The 23,850-nt window shown below is 38.6% G+C and overlaps 1 protein-coding gene across 1 annotated transcript in view; it reads right to left on the reverse strand.

Annotated features, from left to right (window-relative positions):
• LOC139141677 (ralBP1-associated Eps domain-containing protein 1-like) overlaps positions 1-23,850 on the reverse strand; it is a 95,412-nt gene that overhangs the window by 14,907 nt on the left and 56,655 nt on the right. The window contains exons 7-14 of the mRNA XM_070711262.1: positions 23,429-23,492; positions 22,571-22,722; positions 21,657-22,073; positions 9,647-9,747; positions 9,313-9,474; positions 5,580-5,687; positions 1,940-2,048; positions 1,340-1,519 (exon numbers count right to left, since the gene is read on the reverse strand). Coding sequence (XP_070567363.1) covers positions 1,340-1,519; positions 1,940-2,048; positions 5,580-5,687; positions 9,313-9,474; positions 9,647-9,747; positions 21,657-22,073; positions 22,571-22,722; positions 23,429-23,492 — 1,293 coding nt within the window. The remainder of the gene's footprint in view (positions 1-1,339; positions 1,520-1,939; positions 2,049-5,579; positions 5,688-9,312; positions 9,475-9,646; positions 9,748-21,656; positions 22,074-22,570; positions 22,723-23,428; positions 23,493-23,850) is intronic.

The raw sequence follows: 23,850 nt of genomic DNA on the forward strand, positions 1-23,850 counted from the left end.
GTGCAGCCATATTGCTACAGTAATGCTACTGAAATTGGAACCCAATACCTACATTTCTGTATGCGGAGATTCTCATGATGAAATAATCCGACTCAAAGCTGTCTTGATGATGTAACTTATGTAGCCATGCCGATGAGAGGCTCACAACAGATAACGGCAAACGTGCAAGACACACACTAACCTACAGCTATTGTCTTTCAAAGTGCAATGTGTATAATGGGAACGTGTATGACCACAGCACACTATTCAGTGAGGACAATCCATACATCCTTGTACAGCATGCATTCACTCCAGAAAGACAACAAACAAACACACTTCTAACTGGCATTCTATTTGCATATTGATGCAGTGGCCTAACCAATAAAGAAATTTATCAGCATTATTATTATCAATATGAAATAAAAACTGGTCCAATAATAATATTAATATGATGTCAAAACTGGTCCAATAATATCAATATAGCATCAAAACTGGTCCAATAAACATATCCATTCAATGTAGACCATAACCAGGTCTGTGTGACATTTATTATGTACAACAGTAAGTTGGACCGTCCTGAACCACTGATAGTTAGTGGTGGTACCAGGTATTGAGAATGGGTAAGCATACCCTGCTAGCATGCTACATCCGTCAGGATTTGTCCAAGATTGACAAATTTGTGAGTGATGCAACACTTAATTAAGTTGCATTTGGTAGGCTGTCACTGATCATTTATTCAATATTCAATTTTTCACACATATGGTACATTGTGTAAAATAAATCCTGCAAATTGGAAGCAATAATGCATTGGCCTCACACAGTTGTCTGCTTATGTCTTTATGCTTCTTTGGTGGACAATTATGGGAATTCACATAGCAGGTGTGTAAATTTTATAAACAGATGACATTATACACGACAACGTACTGTGAGTCAGCTCCCAGGCAAGTCTAACAATGTATACACTGTTTTAACAATATAGGTGTGTAGACAATCAGAAAGAAATAAGACTGTGTGTGCATTTAAATTGTCAACTGACATTGATGTGAAAAGGAACTGTATGAAATCACGCTGCAATGTGCAGCAACTCGGATGATTGGAACTCACTGGTTGGCTGAATATAGTTGATGAATACTTCCAAAACAGCCAATCAGCTTCATGATAGTTAGTTTCAGACTCTTCAAGTTGCTGTGAATGATTAAAAACTACCAATCAGCTATGACTTTATGAGCCACTGCACACTGCCCAAAATCATAAGAGATGGGACAATAATTAACAGCATCTACAGGCATGCACAGCTCTCCAGGCACTCCAGGATAATTTGGAGGTCCCATCAAACATCACTGACATGATAAAACAGTACCTGATAGTGTAGTGGTGATAGACTTGCTACGTTTATCCTTGGCTGGGGGTGGTGGCAGTTTTGCTGGTTTCTGCTGCTCTGTGGTGTCCGCATCTGTCAGCGATCGCTGCTTCCCGGGGCTGAGCACTGGAAGGTCATTGGGGCTCTCGTCATCTGGAATGCCACCTCCTGTTCCAGGATCTAGCGTAGCAACAGATAGACTTTCTCTTTAAACAAATAGACAATCCTGAGCTACTTTCTCACCAGCTTCACACAGCTTCTTATCTGTGCTCCACACTGATATGCCTTAACCGCTCTGGCAAGGCAAGGCCAACATATGTTGCAGAGTGCCCTTGCTGGCAAGTACGTAGGTAGGAATGTGTATACAAACCACAGGCAGTTGTGTATTCCTATACTGATTGTGGTGCTTACTGAGAATACACATGTATGCATGTATGTACAAATATAAGTATGAAACACATTTCTTCATATGCATGCACATTTCTAAGATGGTAATATGGTATTACAGCATGTCATCTGTATCAAGTAAGTGTACTAGAATTTCAAGTTAAGTAATTAAATAGTTCTGACGGTTTCATTTCAGGCAATTATCAAAAGTACCTGAAAACGTCCTTGGTCTGAGAGACTCTTTGCTGTCTTTGTATTCCGGAGGCAAGGGTTGTCCGTCGGGAGACATCCTCAGTGGAATCGGCTGCACTATCTTCCCATCCTGTCAGAACAATATCTCATGAAAATTGACTCTTGTAACCGTCAAAAGATATCTAAAATTTCCACAATTTTATCAAGCTCCAAACCATTACGTGAAATATAGCAGTTAAAAAGTGAAATATATACATGCATGTATCAGTTTGTCCAAAGATATTCATCAGCTTTGCGGATTATTATACTGACATGTATCAGTTTGTTGGCCTGCTCACTTCTGTGCAGAAGTGAATTGCGGTAATTCTATGCCTTAGTTTGCGATTTACTTTGAGCTTACTTATATCAGTGTTCTTTTTACATTCGAAGAAGCATATTTCATGTTACTTTTTGCTTTTATATGTATAGCTGAATGAGTGATTTACAGTCGCAGAATATGAACACATCACTGGATACTTTTTCTCTCATCTACATGACTCCACTCTGATAAATACATTGTTTGCATTTAGTTTGAAATCGTAAACACAGTGTTGACGCGCTAGCGAGCATTTACTGATGACTTTTTGGAGAGTTGGTCTTGACAAAAATTAATTATGATAATTGACAACCCTACATATGTAAAATATTCAAAACATCTCTCTGTCTAAATGAATAGACCATGTGACCTTGTGACAACATCAAGGGGTATACCTTTCACCACTCATAATTGGACAGACATTATGTTTTTCACGATGGCATTGAAAATCACTGCACAGGAAAATGTTACACAAAGGATGTAGTATCAGTATTGATATTTGCCTATTACAATGTGAACTCATGGAAGATTTTGTTAACATTTACAGATGATTACACTTATCAATGAATTTTACTGATAGCAAATAGATGGTAAAAATAAAGGTTTCCTGCCTGGCAAAGCAAGCACATTTGGTGACTACGAATATTTCTTTTCACGTGAAATGTGTATGTTTATTGCGCTTATTAAGATATTGGCACGTACACATGACGAACAAACTCTAATAGCTTTTGCAGAAACTATCCCAGAGTCTCAGTGTGAATAGAAATCTGCTACAACAGTTGTTGGCAATACTTACTGTGCCTTACTAATGGAAATACACTGCAATCACAATACTGACATGGGAAATACAAAATGTTACAGTGGAAGCTATCATATAAAATACTCATGCTCTGAAGCAAATGCACACTGATGGCAACAATTCAAAGAATTTGATGGCATCCACTTATGTTCTGGCTGATTGCCCACTTTCAATTTGGAGCAGGTCTGGAAAACAAGGTGGCCCGAAAACTGTGATGTTCCATAGTGAAACACAGGCTGACACACAGCTTTTACCGTACCGTATATGGATATGTGCACAGATTTTTTGCTCACGTGTTCACACACGTGAGCATATGTCGCAGCGATGTCTGTCTGTCTGTGTGTCTGTCTGTCTGTCTGTCTGTGTACTCAATATCTCAAAAACGGCTCATCAGATCAGAATCAAATCTAGTACATAGATTCAGTTTGCAAATGGCAAGAACTGATTAGTTTTTGGTGGGTGTGGCTTTCTTACTCTTTGCTCATTTGCATAATTAATGATTTAGAAAAAACTGAATCATATATATTGACAACGACTGCACACAATTTGATGAGATTCACTACAAATGTTGATCACATCAAGATATATCAGCTTTGAAAGATATTAAGGGGTGACATGAAAGATAATTACTAATTTGCATGTTTAATGAAATTTCCTAATTAGGAGTATATATCTGAATTTACTCGATCAAAATTGACGAAACTTGGTATGCATATTGAAGATACTCTGATTTAACCTCATTGAAAGTCATTAAGGATTTTTACTTCATCCAAATCCTAATTTGCATATTTAATGAATTTTTGAAATTAAGGATATATATTTGAAGTTACATGACCAAAATTGATGAAACTTGCTATGTACATTAAAGATACTATGATAGAACATTATTAAATGTCATTCACCATTTTTACGTCAGCCAATTCCTAATTTGCATATTTTATGAACTTTCCTAATTAGAGGTATTTATCTGAATTGACGAGACCAAAGTTGATGAAACTGGCTATGTACATTAAAAATACTATGATAGAACATTATTGAAAGTCACTGAGCATTTGAACTTTAGCCAATTCCTTATTTGCATATTTAATGAACTTTTATAATCAGGGATATTTATCTGTATCGACTAAACCAAAGTTGACAAAACTTGCTATGTACATTAAAAGATGCTACGATACGACATTATTGAAAGTCATTAAGCATTTTTACTTCATCCAAATCCTAATTTGCATATTTAATGAATTTTTGAATATTTGAATTTACATGACCAAAATTGATGAAACTTGCTATGTACATTAAAGATACTATTATGTAGGCTAACATTATTGAAAGGCATTAAGCATTTTTGCTTCAGCCAATTCCCAATATGTGTATTTAATTAACTTTCCTAATTAAGGATATGTACTTGGATTTATTTGATCAAAGTTGGCATAACATGCTATGTACATTGATGATTATACCAGGTTATACCAATATTGGAAGTCATTTCGCACTTAAGTTTTCATGTCAGCTAATTTATAGTTTGCATATCTAATGAGCTTTCAAAGTTTGGAATAGTATATAGTTTGAAGGACTTGAACAAAGGCAATTACACTTGCTATATAAAGTGGTGATACAATGATAGCAGTCAAAGAAATTAATTATTTTTATTTCAGCTAATTACATATTTGAATACTTAATGACCTATAGAGTTAATCTGTGGTGAATATTGTTTATTATGTTGATCATAATACTTTCAATGAAGTTGCAAACATGTGGCAAAGGTTCAAATTTACACATAACTGCAATATATAATGAAACACGTGAGCATTTACAGTTCATATCTGGTACCATATATGGATATGTAAATGATGTGCCATAAGTAATAATGGTTGACACAAAGCTTTCACCAAATATGGATATATACAAATGATGTCCATAAGTAAACATGGCTGATAAGCATAATTTGCCATATATGGATCTATGCAAATTTGCAATGGCTTGGTGTAACTTGAAGAATGACAGGTTAGTAAGACTTTTCATTTTATTTTTATGCATTCAAAGTTCCTCTCCAAAATAAAGGGGGGATTTAATAGCATCATATAGGGCCAGTTTACTGACTGCCAAAGTGGGCCCTTCACATCAAAACGTGAGATATTATCCTAAGATGGTATAAATACCAAACTGGTGTGCGGAACTAGCTTTCACAGTTAGTTCTAAAAATAATTCATGAAACAAAATACCCTCTTTCACCCCTGTTTACCTAATACAGTGGTCCAACAGAACCACAGAACTCAACAGGGTTGAACCAAGTTTACACTGTCATTGGTTAGACGCTACATTGCCGCTAAAACAAACACTACAATTTTCTTTACCAGGCCAAGAATTCCGTGCTGCATGCCAGTGTACATTAACAAGAACTACAGAACTTATCATGCCAAGCAAGTGATGAATTTGGTCAAACAGGACAAAAAGCTGTCCATGTGCTTCAGAGTTTCGAGTTTTGACGTGAACTGCTAAGAATGACTTACGGGATCAGGTGATATGGAGGCAAAGTCAAAATTAGCCGGTGACTGTGATGATGGGGATGGTGGCAGGGCAGGCGGGGAACCATGATCAGAGAATGTAGCCCACTGCTGCTGTTGAGTAAAAGTCAAAAGATGGATATCAGCGTCAGTGACTGTGTGTAGTAACGACGGATGTTGTGGGATGGGACTCTACTCTACGGGGATCCAATGACCATGAGAGGGAACACCATATACCCCTATTGCTTTCTAACATTATGCAGTGACTGTCCATGTTTTTCAGATGGCAGTGACGCCAAATCTGCACATGGTGAATATCAAACAGCAATTTGTACAAATTTCAAATCCTCTTATACATGTACTTTTATCAAATACCGAAGAAAAATACTTCACAGAGATCTTATTTCACATATTATCTACAGATTTTGACATCAGTGGGGATCAGCTCTATACAAACGGCAATACAATGACCATGATGTTTTGCAGTTGGCTACAACCCTGACCAGTGCCACTGATGGGAGGCAAAGCTGAACTTGTTTACAGTTCATGGCAAGTATGTACAGTCAGCTTTGACAGGACACTCACTGCATAACAGTAGCATTAGTGAAGAAACAAGCATTTACGACATGAAAACATACAGGTACACTACGAGGAAAAGCCGGCAGGACACAGGGAGTGCAACACTGACATGCATTTATGACATATCAATTCTAATGCACTAATTCTACCAGTCATTTAACATACAATGAACATTAGGGAAAGATATTTGAATTCTCAAAGACCAATATTTCTTTGCTAATCAGATATTTGACTTCTCAAAGACCAATATTTCTTTGCTAATCAGATATTTGAATTCTCAAAGACCAATATTTCTTTGCTAATCAGATATTTGAATTCTCAAAGACCAATATTTCTTTGCTAATCAGATATTTGAATTCTTGAAGGCCAATATTTCTTTGCTAATCAAATATTTGAATTCTCAAAGACCAACATTTCTTTGCTAATCAGGTATTTGAATTCTTGAAGGCTAATATTTCTTTGCTAGTCAGATATTTTAATTCTCAAAGGCTAATATTTCTTTGCTAATCAGATATTTGAATTCTTGAAGGCTAATATATCTTTGCTAATCAACTATTTGAATAGGCCTAACCCGGAATTCGCATCCACCACGGTACAAACAAAGCCATGTGCACGAATGCGCATAGACGTACGTGTGTTTCCATACGCGTTAGTACACATGTGGTTTGTTTGTTCCGGGATCACGTGATTATTTGGGCGTACTGAGTCTGTAGAACGCATTGCGTCCTTTTTATTCCGGAGTAGAACCATTCTTGAAAGCTAACATTTTTTTGCTAATCAGATATTTGAATTCTTGAAGGTTAATATTCTTTACTATGCAAATATTTGCATTCTTGAAGGCTAATATTTCTTTGCTATTCAGATATTTGCATTCTTGAAGGCTAATATTTCTTTGCTATTCAGATATTTGAATTCTTGAAGGCTAATATTTCTCAGCTGATCTTTAACTTATGTGGGGTTATTACCGTACTCGTCAAAGTATAAGCCCCTACTCGTGTATAAGCCCCCCCCTACTGATTTCAGAGGGTTTTTGAAAATGCATTACATCCGTGTATAAGCCCCTACACTAGTGTAACTCAAATACAGAAAGGTTAGGAGAGTATATTTGGTCATTTAACTTGGTGAAATTACTTTTAGATAATAAATAAACTATTAAAAGATGTTAAAACAATGGGAAACTGGAGTTCCCTTGACAGCATCGTAAGGAAAATGACAGATTTTTCCAGTATTTTCTTGATTCTTTGACCCTGCTAACCCCTGTCCCCTAAATAGAATAGTCTCACTCACGTCCGCCATTGTTTATTTTCATTTACGACCACGATGTTTTCATGGCCGTTTTCATCCTCTAAACATCATGAACATGCAGTTTCTTTTGTTTGAAACAATTATCATTTGTGAAGACTTTCCTGGCGACTATACAATTTTCACTGCTATGTTGTTGTTTCCACAAGATGTAGACAGTTTAATCCTGGAGTGTTGGATTGCCTTTCCGTGTAGGCAGTGCATGCCAGTTCACATTACTGTTGTTGATCAGCATTATGCATGATGTCTTTGTTTCAAGTTTGGGGGTTTTTTCGCTGAATTTTCACCAAAATGTCACTTCTTTACTCATAGCTTGTACTATCAATTTCTTTGGATGTGTACATCGATTTTGAAAGCGATAGAAGGCCGATGGGTGTTGAAAAAAATTGTGCATAAAATTAGCATAAATTTAGCGTCCATGGCAGATAACATGGGGTTGCTCCAGTATAAGCCCCTCCCCTAGTTTTACCGCCGTTTTGTGTTGCCGAACCGGGGGCTTATACTAAGATGAGTACGGTATGAAACTTGCAGAGAATAAAAGTTTCTATGGTCTCATTTTGTGAAAATCAAATATATCTATCATTTCTTCCAAAATTCCCGCAGAGGAAGGCAGCCATTTTGAATTTCAAATGTTAATAAATTTGAAGTAACTTTCATCCGGAGTCCAAACGTTGGCATAATGACCTACACAGGCTTATCCTTGATTATAAACAGAATGGTTGAAAAATGCCTAAACAAAAGCGCAAATACAATATAAGTTTAAAACTTCCTTTCCTCAATGTTTGGCACCACTCAAAAAGTAAATAAACGCTATACTTTTACTCTTAATATTAAGCTAAATCTTTCCATCAATTCATGGAGTAGCAAGGAAAGGGAAATTAAGCCAAGGTTGTGGCATCACACGAACTTTGAGGATCATGCAAATGTTATATAGTCAACTTGAATTCAACGGAAACATGCTGGGAAATTCAAAAAAATGTAATGTATATCCGAGTGGCCTTTTGCTAACTGAGCAGTTTCAACGGCATTTATAATAATCGAATATGACATTTTCTATATTCTTGAGTCACTCATGCATTTGCTTGAGTTGATTTCAATCTGAAGTTTTGTCAAGGATTGGATTTCATTCTGATATGAGCCTCTTAGGACAGAATACACCTCAAGGACAGATATTCAGACTCAAATTTTCCATCACTTTTCTGGTCTATTGCTTGTGGGCGCTCATTTTAAAGCTATTGGCTCTGAACAGGGTAAGGGCATTCTTTAACTGCCTTAGTTTTTTAAGTCTTAAATTTTATATTTCCCCATAGAGTTCCCACAGGGATGGTGGCCATTTTGAATTTCAAATTTTGTGAAATAATAGGTAATTTGTTTCTCTAGTACCAATCTTTGCACAGTGACCCTTTGATTTTATTTTTGATAGAATGGTTGAGGAAAGTTTGACCAAAAGTTTAATTCTTTCACTTTCAAGATGTGCACTGCCTTAAAACTGACCTACATTCTGTCCATTCCAATGGGCAAAGAACACCACAAAGACCTATTTGTCAGAAAATTTTATGAAAATCATACTTGCCACACTTTTTTAAAACAACTGTGTCTGGCAAGCTATTGAAACCACACATTTTAAGAAAAGGAAACACCAACAGAATGCTCTTATTCCTTGATTAATTTTAAATTTTAAATTCATATTTCTCAACTTTGGAAATAAAGTGGAAAACACTGATTAGTGAAACCAATTAGCCATGTAGCCAGGGAACCAACGCATGCAGGAGAAATATGTTCTAGGCATATTCATAAGACATGCAAAGTCAGTACAAGATTTTTGACCTCAGAAAGTTGCTTGTCAATGTTAACTTACATCACCCTGCTGCTGGTGGTGCTGTTGATGCTGTTGGGGCTGCTGTGAATGTTGTTGTTGTTGTTGTTGCTGTTGATGCTGCTGCTGTAGCTGTTGCTGGTCAACCCACTGTGCTGGAGGCGTCTTGGTGGCTGGCGAGACTGGGTGAGTTGGTGTGGTAGGGCAGGGGCATTACTGAAAGGATCTGTCAGGCCAGAAATGTACAGTTACAGCAGGTTTGGTACATTTAAGTAGTACACATAGGAATTACTGTAATAGATATTAGCCTCTCTCACACCCCCTCCTGGTTATTTATTGTTATCCTCTCCTGCCCTGATTTTGAGCATGGCATTACCTGGTTCAACAAGCTGGTGGCCTGGTTTTGCAACTCATTTGGTTTGAGGCTGGCATAGTGAGACCGTTGAGGGAATATCAATGCGGGCAACAGATAAGAAGCTATGTGGCAAACAAGGGGCAATGAGAGAGGCTATATGCCATACCGATATGTGACGGTCTTTATATTTTATACATGTACAATCTGTGTTAATACGAAAACAATGTACAGAAATGTAGGACCAAATAAAACCCTTAGATTTATACATGAACAAACAGAAATACTGTGCTATTAAATAGACACATGTAACTGCTGACAATGTCAACATTGAACAAATCTGATTAAAATCTGAGAGATGGCAATGTTTCCACCTTGCTTGTTCTTTACTGAATTTCTTCCACATATCTAACCAACTGCGATAGGAGATCATGTTCAAATCCTGTGCTTTGCAAGAGCCCATGACGTTGTTTTTAAATATGATGCTGCAATCTCTAACAAGAGGTGGTTGTAAACCTCTTTCCGATTGGTCGGCTGTTCTGGCCAATACACCAGATTTGAATACAATCTCCTATAGTAGTGGGTTAGATGTAGTGAGCTACCTACCAGCTTATGGGAACAGTAAAGAGTGAGCAAAGGTGGACATGTATCTATATCTGATTTTTAATCAGACTGACATTGAACATGATGAAGACAGGTTGAGCAGCATGTAATCAATGATCACATATCATAATATGTGAACAATTATTCCCATGGACAAATGGAGCTATCTAGTTGAGTTCACTTGAAAATCTCAGTTTGTTCATTTTGGTAGGATTTTCAATTTTATCACAGCATATATAAACAACACTTGTTTACGGTACATAAGAAGTCAAAATTTCCACATCATTTGGAGAATACTATTTATAACATTAAACTTAAATTTTCCTTGCTTCCTTCATAGTTTTTATTCCTTCTAGGATTTCTCTTGGTAAAAATATTGGAAAAGCATTTGATAGCAGGAGACATTACTATCACTAACATCAAGCTAAATATCTCCTGGTTTGAAAGCTATGTTATCTTGCTTTCTTTGAAGTCACTGGTTCAAAAAATAGCGTCAATGACACTGTAGCTCCCATCCTGGACTATTTAGTGTTTGTTCTCTGGTCAGATATTTGAACATGTGTGAAAGGGATAAAGTGCATGAAGTGAAAATACTTAAATGTAATGTACTGGAGACAGTGAAATATGTTTAATGTATTTATTCAGAATATAAAATGGAAAAAATACAGAATTAGATATATCGAATACTGTGATACAACAATTAACTCAACAAGTCATTTACAATGACATAGTCCCCACTTGTAATAGGAGTATTAGTCTTGATGGGGCAGGAAAATGTGGTCATTAATAAGTATCACTGGAGTGTATATGTTGAGATCTATGGGCACATAGGTCTATGTCGTTGTTCCCAATTTGAAACACATGAGGCATGTCTAAGTTATAGTTCTAAATCGGGAAAAAAGATCAGACCTCTAGCAGTATTGGCCAGCCAAGAAATACATATGCGCATTGTAAATGACGTACAAGATGTTAAGGTCTAATATCCTATCAAAATTGGAGGGTATAGAACTTGTGGTTACTGAGATATGCATATATATGTATAATCAAGGTCAAAGGTCATCGAGGTCACATGACATTTTGAAAAAAAAAATTATATTGCTAATTTATCCCTATATGCCAAAAATCAGATCTCAAGCTCTATTCGCTTGCCCAGAATTAGATGTGTACATAATTAATGAGGTAAAGCGTGTGTTGTCATAAGGTCTCCCATCCTACTAAATACAAAGGACATAGCACTTGTGGTTACTTATTTATTGACATAAACATATATTTTAGGTAAAAGGTCATCGAGGTCACATGACATTTGGTCAAAAAATTTCTCTCCTATAGTTATCCCTATATACCAAAAATCAGACATCCAGCTCTATTGGCTTGCTCAGAATGAGATATGTGCATAATTGTTGAGGTACAGTATGTGGTGTCATACGGTGTCCAATCATACCAAATATGAAGGGTGTAGCACTTGTGGTTACTGAGTTATGGACAAATATGTATATTTAAGGTCAATGGTCACCGAGGTCACGTGACATTTTGTCAAAAAAATTGTATTGCTAAGTTATCCCTATATACCAAAAATCAGAACTCTAGCTCTATCAGCTCGCTAAAAATTAGATATGCACATAATTAATGAGGTACAATATGTGGCGTCATAAGGTGTCCTATCATACCATATATGAAGGGTGTAGCACTTGTGGTTACTGAGTTATGGACAAATATGTATATTTGAGGTCAAAGGTCACCGAGGTCACATGACATTTTGTCAAAAAAATTGTATTGCTAAGTTATCCCTATATACCAAAAATCAGACCTCTAGCTCTCTTGGCTCGCTCAAAATTAGATATGCGCATAATAAATGAAGTACATATGTGGCGTCATACGGTGTCCCATCATACCATACATGAAGGCTGTAGCACTTGTGGTTACTGAGTTATGGACAAATATGTATATCTGAGGTCAAAGGTCACCGAGGTCACGTGACATTTTGTCAAAAAAATTGTATTGCTAAGTTATCCCTATATACCAAAAATCAGACCTCTAGCTCTATTGGCTCGCTCAAAATTAGATATGCGCATAATTAATGAGGTACAATATGTGGCGTCATAAGGTGTCCAATCATACCATACATGAAGGCTGTAGCACTTGTGGTTACCGAGTTATGGACAAATATGTATATTTGAGGTCAAAGGTCACCGAGGTCACATGACATTTTGTCAAAAAAATTGTATTGCTAAGTTATCCCTATATACAAAAATCAGACCTCTAGCTCTCTTGGCTCGCTCAAAATTAGATATGTGCATAATAAATGAAGTACAATATGTGGCGTCATAAGGTGTCCCATCATACCATACATGAAGGCTGTAGCACTTGTGGTTACTGAGTTATGGACAAATATGTATATTTGAGGTCAAAGGTCACCAAGGTCACGTGACATTGTCGTGAAAGTTTGAGATTGTTGAGTGATTTTGTTGTGTTTTCATAAGCTGCATATTTTGCTTGCTATAGCTTGGTGTTAAAATAGGATTCTAAACTTGTTTGACATCACATTGCGAACGTCATCGAAAACCAGGATTTGTTTCTACGCATGACATTGGAAAATTAGCCAATGACGTTCATGTTTATTGTAACTTTGATACAATGTTCTGTGTTGCCTTTCCCGCCGTTTTGGGAAATGAAAGCGAGGCTTTCCACGTTTTGTTGCTCTTCGAATTTCCATGTAACGTGAGGAGTTCAGGATCCTCTCTCCAGTGTTTTCAATAAATAGTTACGTGTTTATTGTTAACTATTCCGAGTCCAGCTGTCTTCTCAGTGACATCCGATATTAAAGAACCTCCCCCCACATTTTTTGGTGCCGAGACCAGGATATCGCGATGTCGACCGACGCTGGACCTTCAAGTTCTAAAGATGCTCTTCCTGAACTCAAGAAACGAAGAACGGTTTGCCGATCACTACTCACTAAAGTGTTCAACAAAGCTGAGACCGAAATCAATCAATACAACACGGAAGCTGACAAGTCAAAAGCCTTCTCTGCTATCAAAGCAACCTACAAGCTCGTCCAAGTCAGGTATGAACGACTTACAGCTATCGATGAACTCATATTGAACAATACTCCTAACCCAGAGACGGACAAAGATATCGAGGACTCTGGCGATTACGAAATAGCAATATCGGAAAGAAAAGAGTTGATCGGCCAATTCATCGAATCCCACGACCCCGCCATGCTACGAAGAGCCGCTGCAGAAAGTAACACTGCTAATCCTACTACTGTATCTACACCAGTCATCTCTCAACGAAAAACGATCCAACTACCTAAACTCGAGCTTCAAACATTTGCAGGAAATACTCTGAAATGGATGAGTTTCATCGACACATTTAACGCCTCTATCCACGATGATAAGTCACTTTCAAATATCCAGAAGTTCACATATCTTCGAAGTCTTTTGATAGACGAAGCAGCACGTACCATTGAAGGACTTGATCTCACCGACGCCAACTATACCAACGCTGTGACACTTCTCAAGGAAAGATATGGCCAACCCCAAACGATTATCAGCGCTCACATGAAATCTCTGTGGGAACTGCCCACTCCAACGACAGATGTATCAAGTCTGCGCCATTTCTACGATACGCTTGAATCCCATGTACGCGGTCTACACGCTCTGGGAGAAAACGAAGCATCCTATGGTAAACTACTAATACCCATGATATTGGAGAAACTGCCGTCAGAAATACAACGAATACTTGCAAGAACACGCGGAGATGATGCCTGGGATCTACCAGCCCTCCGAAAAGCCATCTTGTGCGAAATAAAAGTCAGATCTGTAGGTAACAATAACACTGATAATGATAATGATATACCGCACCAACCGGCAACCATCGCCACTTTTCACTCTAATTCTACGACTAAAGGACAGAGACCTGTGCGCACACCTAGACAACGCCCGTGTATTTACTGCAGTGGATCTCATCCGCCAACTGACTGCACAGTGGTATCAGATGCGAAGTCCCGCATGGAGATCGTACGCCGAAGTAAACTTTGCTATAACTGTCTGGGAAAACATACTGTCGGACATTGTGCTTCAAAATTCTCATGCAGACTGTGTAAACGTAGACATCACACTTCGCTACATCAAAGTGAATTTGTTCCTCGCCATAAATCAAGTAACCATAACGAAAATGGATCAACTCCCAGGCAGGACAACCGTCAAACTGAACGAAAAACTCAAACTGATAGCGGAAGCCAAACTTCAAAGTTTATTAGTGAAAATACTCAGGTACATTTCTCGTCAGGCAGTTGTACTCCGACAGGTCCAGTATTGTTAAAAACCGCCAAGATACCAGTCTCATCAGACAATGGAACTGTTGTGACCGCTACCGTACTATTTGACGAAGGGGCGAACCGTACATTTGTTACTGAGAGTTTTGCCGATCGCGTTCGCGCCAATATCACGCGTTCAGAAACTGTCGATCTTGCCGCGTTTGGAAATAAGCATACACGTGTCCACTCTATGAAAAAAGGAGCTTTCGATCTTCACACTCTCTCTGGTGATAAAGCTGAAATTGAAGCACTTTTGATTCCTGAAATTTCTACGGGCCTAAAGAATCACGTTGACTCTCATTTGCTTACATTGCCTTATTTGAAGGGCCTCTGTCTAGCACACCCTGTCTCAAATGATGCCTGCTACGATATTGATATTCTCATCGGCGCTGACTACTACTGGAGTTTCGTTGGCAACGAAATTATCCGCGGACAGGGACCCACTGCCGTTGATTCGCCGTTTGGATACTTACTTTCTGGCCCAAAACAGAATGGTAAATCTACTGCTGCGGCCAATGTTTTGCACGTCATGATTGACACTCTGAGTGACAATGCGATAACTACATACTGGGACTTGGAGTCTATTGGAATAAAGGATGACACGACACAATGCAGCACAACGCACTCAAGAGAAGCAGAATTCGAGTTCTACAGAGATACTCATCTCCGCCGTGAGAACAACCACTTCGTCGCCAAGTTGCCATGGAAACCAAACCACGATCCGTTGCCCACTAACTTTCATGTTGCTAATAATAGAACGCGCGCGATGATACGCCGTCTACCAGCTGACATTGTGAACATTTACCACAAAGTAATCACTGACCAAGAGAATCAAGGGTTTATCGAACGCGTCGAAAACGACAACACGGAATTTGGTCACTACTTGCCTCACAGACATGTCAAGAAAGACTCTACAACCACGCCCATTCGAATAGTGTACGATTGCAGTTGCAAAGGCAGTAACACTTCTCCAAGTTTGAATGACTGCTTGATGACGGGACCGCCGTTACTGAATGATTTGACTTCAATTCTACTGCGTTTCAGAGCAAATCCGATTGCACTAACCAGCGACATCGAGAAGGCGTTCCTTCAAATACGGCTTGAGCCCTACGAGAGAAAGTTCACTAAGTTTTTGTGGCTTTCAGACCCGAATGATGTCGACAGCGAATTCGTCACATATCAATTCAAGTCGGTATTGTTCGGAGCGGTCTGCAGCCCTTTCATACTCAACGCTGTCATTAAAACACAGATGGAAGCTGATCCCGAAAATCAGACAGCAGCCGACTTGAAACAAGACATTTATGTTGATGATGTCATCAGTGGACGCCCTACTGAATCTGAAGCCGTTCAATATTACGAAGAAGCCAACAAACTGATGGACTCTAGTGGTTTCAACTTACGCTCCTGGTCATCAAACAGTGACGCTGTTCGTAAACTCGCTGAGAAAGATAACAAATTAAAGTCAACGCCATGCGTCGGTACTCTCGGTATGCAATGGGACTCTGAGAAGGACACGCTCACGTACAAAGACATCAACAATACGTCACCAGACCTGTTGACTACTAAAAGAGAAGTTGTCAGTCATACTGCGTCGTTGTATGATCCGTTGGGATTATTATCGCCAGTACATGTCAAAGCGAAACTACTCATTCAGGACATTTGGAAGTCAGACATACACTGGGATGAACCTCTAAACGAAACTATGTCAAAAGCATGGTACTCAATCGCCGACGACCTCAACCAGAGCACCCGTACTACAATCAACCGTCGATATTTTGATGGAAAGACTGACAACGTCGGTGATAACAATTGCGAGCTACACGTCTTCGCTGACGCTTCAAAGAAAGCCTACGGAGCCGTCGTTTACCTCAAGAAAAACGACAAAACAGCAGTTGTTATGGCTAAAACACGTGTGGCACCAATCAACAACAAAACTTTAACTTTGCCCAGATTAGAGCTCATGGCTGCTGTTGTCGCCACTCGACTGAGTAAGTTTGTACACAACGCATTATCATCCAAGTACAACTTCACAGAGCGCGTGCTTTGGTCCGATTCACAGATCGTCCTACGATGGATAAACAGCAAGAAGAGGCTGCCTGTCTTCACGGCAAACAGAGTGAAGGAAATAAATAATTTCCAACACAGCTACAAATACTGCCCTACAGCATACAACCCGGCTGACCTTCTCACTCGCGGAATTACTTCACGAGAGTTGAGTAATTCTACACTCTGGTGGAATGGACCAGTATGGCTATCGGACAGAGACATTGGCCAAACTGCGAACTGTTCGACACTCCATCGTGCGAAGAACAAAGTAACACAAGCTCGGATGCCATGACAACCAAAGTTGAAGAGACTTCAGAACTCAACCTAGACGAAACCTCTACTTATCACGTGGCTAGTCACCCACCTGCGGACATTCGCTCTACTCTACCTGCTGTCAAGGATTATGACATGATTCATCAGGACAGCTCGGGCACTGAATTGACACGTGACAATCCACTGATAAAGTCGCCACCTGAAGTTGTCGCTCAAATTGAAATTCCCGTCGGAATTCAACACGCTATTGACCCATCGAACTACAGTTCTCTGAACAAACTTTTGCGAGTTACTGCGCTTGTTCGTCGTTTTGTGTCAATATTGAAACACAAAGACAATGTACCGCGTGGACAAGTAACAGCAGATGAGATAAATCAGTCCGAAACTGAGTGGATCAAGCAAATTCAGAATGACCAATTTGGCGACACCATAACTTCACTTCGCGGAAACAACAGAAAGTATGGACCATTGGTGAAACAACTCAAACTGTTCATCGATGACGATGGAATTCTTCGCTGCGGGGGACGAATACACAACGCACCGATTGAATTTTCTACCAAGTTCCCCATCCTACTGCCTAATGGCCATCCTTTCACTAATTTGATCATTCGACATGATCACGTTCGACTCAAACACAGTGGTGCCCAAACAATCATCACGTCACTCCGTCAGCGCTATTGGATACCACAAATACGGCGTGCAGTGAACTCTATCATACGGAAATGTGTGACATGTCGACGGGTAGATGGTAAACCCTATCAAAAGCCATTAACTGCACCATTACCGGATTATCGTATCAACATGGTACCACCATTCGCGGTAACCGGAGTTGATTTCACTAGCCCTTTATTCGTCAAATCCACGAACAATAAAGAAACGAAATCGTACGTATGCCTGTTTACATGTGCGGTATCGCGTGCTGTACATCTTGAGCTGGTACCAGACCTTACTACTCGCTCCTTCATGATGGCATTTCGACGCTTTGCAGCACGACGATCTTTGCCTTCTAAGATGTTGTCGGACAATGCGTCAACTTACCTTTCTGCTGCTGACGAACTTCATGATTTGATGAATTCTCAAGAAGTGAAGGACTTACTTGCCGAACATCGAGTTACCTGGACCTTCATACCAAAACGCGCACCTTGGCACGGTGGGTTTTGGGAACGTTTAATTGGACTCACGAAAACTACAATAAAGAAGGTATTGGGTCGCGCTTTTGTCACTTTTGATGAGCTACGCACTCTACTCACCGAAATCGAAGCCACGTTGAATGATAGACCCCTGACTTACGTGTCTACAAACGAGGATGACCCAATCGCATTGACGCCGTCGCATCTACTCCACGGTCGACCGTTAACGACTCTACCCTACATATCTGTGGATGATGAGGAACTCAACGACCCGTCGTATGGAAATCATAACGCTTTGAATGAAAGATATCGACATCTTTCCCATCTGCAGTCTAGCTTTTGGAAAAGATGGTCCACAGAGTATCTCACCGCGCTCAGAGAACGACATCGACTAACTGCTACTGGAATTAAAACTAATTCTATTCAGATCGGTGATATAGTCCTCGTACATAGTGATGTAGACAAACGAATGAAGTGGAAGATGGCGAAAGTTCTTAAACTCATCTACGGGAAAGATGGTCTGGTAAGATCGGCCGAAATTAAGACGTCGTCGGGTAAAACTAATCGACCGATTCAGAAACTTTACCCCCTTGAAGTACAGTCGCTTGATTGCCTGGAAAGTACTGACCAGTTGCCAGGATCTGATGTTCCAACGCTGCCGGACAATCACACAACGGATGCCCGACCAAAACGGAAGACTGCCATAGCCGCGCGTCGACTAATCCAGGATTGTATGAAAGACTTGTGACAAATTTTGATTATTTGTGTATTTCACGATACTGAACAATGTGAAGACTCTTTTTCACTAAATGTTTCAGTCTGTTTTTCGACACCTTTCCCACGGACAGACTTTTGGGAATATCATATCACGATTCCTGCCTATAAATATGACTTTCAGTCGATATTAACTTTGGCCGGCCGGAGAATGTCGTGAAAGTTTGAGATTGTTGAGTGATTTTGTTGTGTTTTCTTAAGCTGCATATTTTGCATGCTGTAGCTTGGTGTTAAAATAGGATTCTAAACTTGTTTGACATCACATTGCGAACGTCATCGAAAACCAGGATTTGTTTCTACGCATGACATTGGAAAATTAGCCAATGACGTTCATGTTTATTCTAACTTTGATACAATGTTCTGTGTTGCCTTTCCCGCCGTTTTGGGAAATGAAAGCGAGGCTTTCCACGTTTAGTTGCTCTTCGAATTTCCATGTAACGTGAGGAGTTCAGGATTCTCTCTCCAGTGTTTTCAATAAATAGTTACGTGTTTATTGTTAACTATTCCGAGTCCAGCTGTCTTCTCAGTGACATCCGATATTAAAGAACCTCCCCCCACAGACATTTTGTCAAAAAAATTGTATTGCTAAGTTATCCCTATATACCAAAAATCAGACCTCTAGCTCTATCAGCTCGCTCAAACTTAGATATGCGCATAATTAATGAGGTACAATATGTGGCGTCATAAGGTGTCCCATCATACCATACATGAAGGCTGTAGCACTTGTGGTTACTGAGTTATGGACAAATATGTATATTTGAGGTCAATGGTCACCGAGGTCACGTGACATTTTGTCAAAAAAATTGTATTGCCAAGTTATCCCTATATACCAAAAATCAGACCTCTAGCTCTCTTGGCTCGCTCAAAATTAGATATGCGCATAATAAATGAAGTACAATATTTGGCGTCATAAGGTGTCCCATCATACCATACATGAAGGCTGTAGCACTTGTGGTTACTGAGTTATGGACAAATATGTATATCTGAGGTCAAAGGTCACCGAGGTCACGTGACATTTTGTCAAAAAAATTGTATTGCTAAGTTATCCCTATATACCAAAAATCAGACCTCTAGCTCTATTAGCTCGCTCAAAATTAAATATGCGCATAATTAATGAGGTACAATATGTGGCGTCATAAGGTGTCCCATCATACCATACATGAAGGCTGTAGCACTTGTGGTTACTGAGTTATGGACAAATATGTATATTTGAGGTCAATGGTCACCGAGGTCACGTGACATTTTGTCAAAAAAATTGTATTGCCAAGTTATCCCTATATACCAAAAATCAGACCTCTAGCTCTCTTGGCTCGCTCAAAATTAGATATGCGCATAATAAATGAAGTACAATATTTGGCGTCATAAGGTGTCCCATCATACCATACATGAAGGCTGTAGCACTTGTGGTTACTGAGTTATGGACAAATATGTATATTTGAGGTCAAAGGTCACCGAGGTCACATGACATTTTGTCAAAAAAATTGTATTGCTAAGTTATCCCTATATACCAAAAATCAGACCTCTAGCTCTATTGGTTCGCTCAAAATTAGATATGTGCATAATTAATGAGGTACAATATGTGGTGTCATAAAGGTGTCCCATCATACCATATATGAAGGGTGGTAGCACTCGTGGTTACTGAGTTATGGACAAATATGTATATTTGAGATCAAAGGTCATCAAGGTCACATGACATTTTGTCAAAATATCCGAGATGTCTGCGTGAACGGATGGACTCACGGATGGACGAACAGACGGACATGACCCAACCTATAAGCCCACTGGACTTCATCCATCGGGACTAAAAATTGTGTCACTGCATCCTTTTTGCAATATGAATACGATGAGAAACTAAATTTTTATTTTCCGTGGCCTTATTCATGGATGTCTATGGAGATCTGCCTAATACATGGGAGTCTATGGACGTGTAAACTAAAAATATGCAAATTTCACCACGATTTGCCCAAATTTGGGAAAGGTCATTCCTATGCACTTCCATACCAAGTTTCAAATCAATCGGACTTGTGGTTTCAGAGAAGAAAATTTTTTGACCAAAAATGGGAGAAAATTACAAAAAAATTCATGAAAAATAGCAAGTCCAAGATACTGACCCAAGATGTGCACAATCATTTCATGTCAGCCTAAAGTACTTACATGCCAATTTTTCATGTAATCTGCTCAGTGGTTATTGAGTTTTTTCAATTTTGACTGTTTTTACATTTTTTCACTTAATTTGCATATTTTTGGCAATGACAACTTCATTTGAACAAAATCTCATCTACAGCCCATCATCCATGTACACACCAAATATCAAGATGAAATGTACAGCGGTTTTGGAGTTTTTGATGTTGACGGACAGACATACAGACATACAGACATACAGACACACAGACATACAGACATACATACATACAGACATTTCCCTAGCCTATAAGAATAGCTTCCATTGCCATATATACATATGGCTATGGGAGCTAAAAACAACTAAACATGAGAAATAGCTGATGCAGTTTTAACACAATGCGATACAAGTAATCTTAAAAGCTGCGAGAATTTCTTGACAGATCACAGATATAAAATATGGGCACTTTTTTGCATCTCAGAAATTCAAGGATCTCTGAACAGATTATGTCTCTTTATATGCCTCACCGAAATCATGCTCATCAGTAATTACATCAATTAACTTAAATTACACCAAAAAAACACACTAAACAGAAAATAAACCACAATTTGTCTATAAACAACATGACATAGTACACAATACAGAAAGTTGTATTGGAGAGCACAAATCACTAACACCAAGTCATCGAACAGAATTTGTAGAATTGAACGAATCACGATGTCAAAACATTTACACATGCAGAATACTGTACAAGAGGGTTCAAAATCTATGAATTGTACAGAATGTGAATGAAGCCGGCATGGAAGTTGGGCAACAAAAGGCACAAAAGCACAACCTTTAGCATTGTCATAGAGCCAAACAGCGGTTCAGCCAGACTGTTTAACACATAATAACGCCAGGCTCTACAAACAAGCAGGAGAGTGAGACAGCCTTTGTGGAAATGCAGACATGCTTGGGGTTTGGGAAAAAACTTCACACACTGTGATAAAAATTTAGCTGCAACACCACCAGGGTGCAAAAAATGCTTTCTTTTGTATTTTGTTGTTTCTTTGTTTGTTTGTTTTATTCTTTTCAAATAAATGATGGTGCATGAACATTTATGAGAGAAGTACATGATGTCACCTGAAGATATTATGATTATTTGTGGTGGCGATGGCTGGGCGTCTCCCTCGTCAATGTGCACCAGCACTGCATGACAGCCAAAATATCAAGGCAGAAGAAAAGACAAAGCAGAGTCAAGTGGAAGAATGAGACGTGTAATATTAGATGACGAGCAAGTTAGATGGCAAGGCAGAGAGGAAGGGGATAAATACTATGTTTCACATCTTTGTCTTTTAATAAAACTGAAACCAGTAAAATAATTCAGTACTCTTTAATCATTTAACAGTAAACAAAGTTTAAGGCAGTATGCACTGCAAAACTGCAAGACTTCAGCTTTTGCTCTAACTTTGCATAAGGTTCAATCTGCAGTGCGATTGCGAACGAATTCACCGGCACCAATTAATCATATGCTTATCTACTGAGGTTTCTAAACATTTCAAAATTTGAAAAAAGTCTAATAAACTTCTCAAAATCATACATAAATCAACACAAATACTTTTTCCAGGCAGCAACATTTTGCCTTCAAAAGATAATTCAGCGAAGAAATTCGTACAATTACAAGACAAGTATGGTAAAGACTATACCTTCAGTAGGGGGCCCTGCCAACTTTGGCATGAGGCATGGTGGCAGTACATCTGGTAATTCAATGTCATGCTTTCTCAACACAACTAAATGCATTGCTGTCAAAAATTCTTCAACTGATAAAGCACCATCCTTGTTGACATCTGACAATTGCCTATAAAAACAAAACAAACAAAGATACAAACAAATAAATAAACATGTGAAAGAATACAGAAATTATGGTATCTGCATTAGTTTTCCAATTGTGCACGTTGAAAGGATTATAAAATACACCCCTGTGATGTTGTAAAATTTGCAGGCATAGTTTTTTTTTCAAACGGTAATTTTTCAAACAAGTCAGTTTCTGGTGCTGCTTTATAAGTATTTTTTTCTTCACCAATAAAATGCCAATCATTTGATGGCTGATCCACATCACAGGAACACTTGGCTTATATCAAGATTGTATATATATATATATATATATATATATATATATATATATATATATATATATATATATATATATATATATATATAACACGGCTTATATCAAGATTGCATATATATATTATATATATATATATATATATATAATATATATATATATATATATATATATATACACACACACACAAGGTGCATTCTACCTTAACAGATGATCTTGTACAGAAATACAGATATGGAGTGATTGCAGATGATCTTGCAAAACTGTTGCAGGTCAGCTGAGCCAGTTGGATTTTGATTGGCCATCATTAATGTACACCTGGTCCGCCTAGACTTGGTCAACTATTCATGCATAGGTGGTTTACCCAGATTGGCCATCATAAGTGGTATGCCAGGTGGTAAATTTTCACACATGGGCATAATTGTAACTGACTTACCATATGTGAGATAATTCCTGTAAAGATAACTTAGATTTCTGAAAAAACTCCCTAGCTGTGCCACCTGCAAACAACGTAAACATTATTGAAGCCTTGCGGCATTGACTCTAAGGCAAAAGGTTTTGTGTCTCATCCTTGCATTGAGTCACTCTTGACCTCAGCCTTTTTTTTCATGTTCACTTGAAAAACTGGGCACCATTTTACAAGTGGTATTTGCCATAGACAAAGTACAGTAGTCCATGATGGTAACACTGACTGCAATGTGAGTACCACTTTTGTACTGGTGCCAAAAACTGATATATAAAAAAGACAGTGTGTTACGCAGGGCATAAAAAATGTAACATTTAGTATCTGTGAGATCTCATGCACACAAGGTAGAGTTCTGAAAATTTATGTCATCACCATCATCATGCCGGATGTCA

The sequence above is a fragment of the Ptychodera flava genome, chromosome 10 (genome assembly GCF_041260155.1).
Source record: "Ptychodera flava strain L36383 chromosome 10, AS_Pfla_20210202, whole genome shotgun sequence".
Classification (NCBI taxonomy): domain Eukaryota; kingdom Metazoa; phylum Hemichordata; class Enteropneusta; family Ptychoderidae; genus Ptychodera; species Ptychodera flava.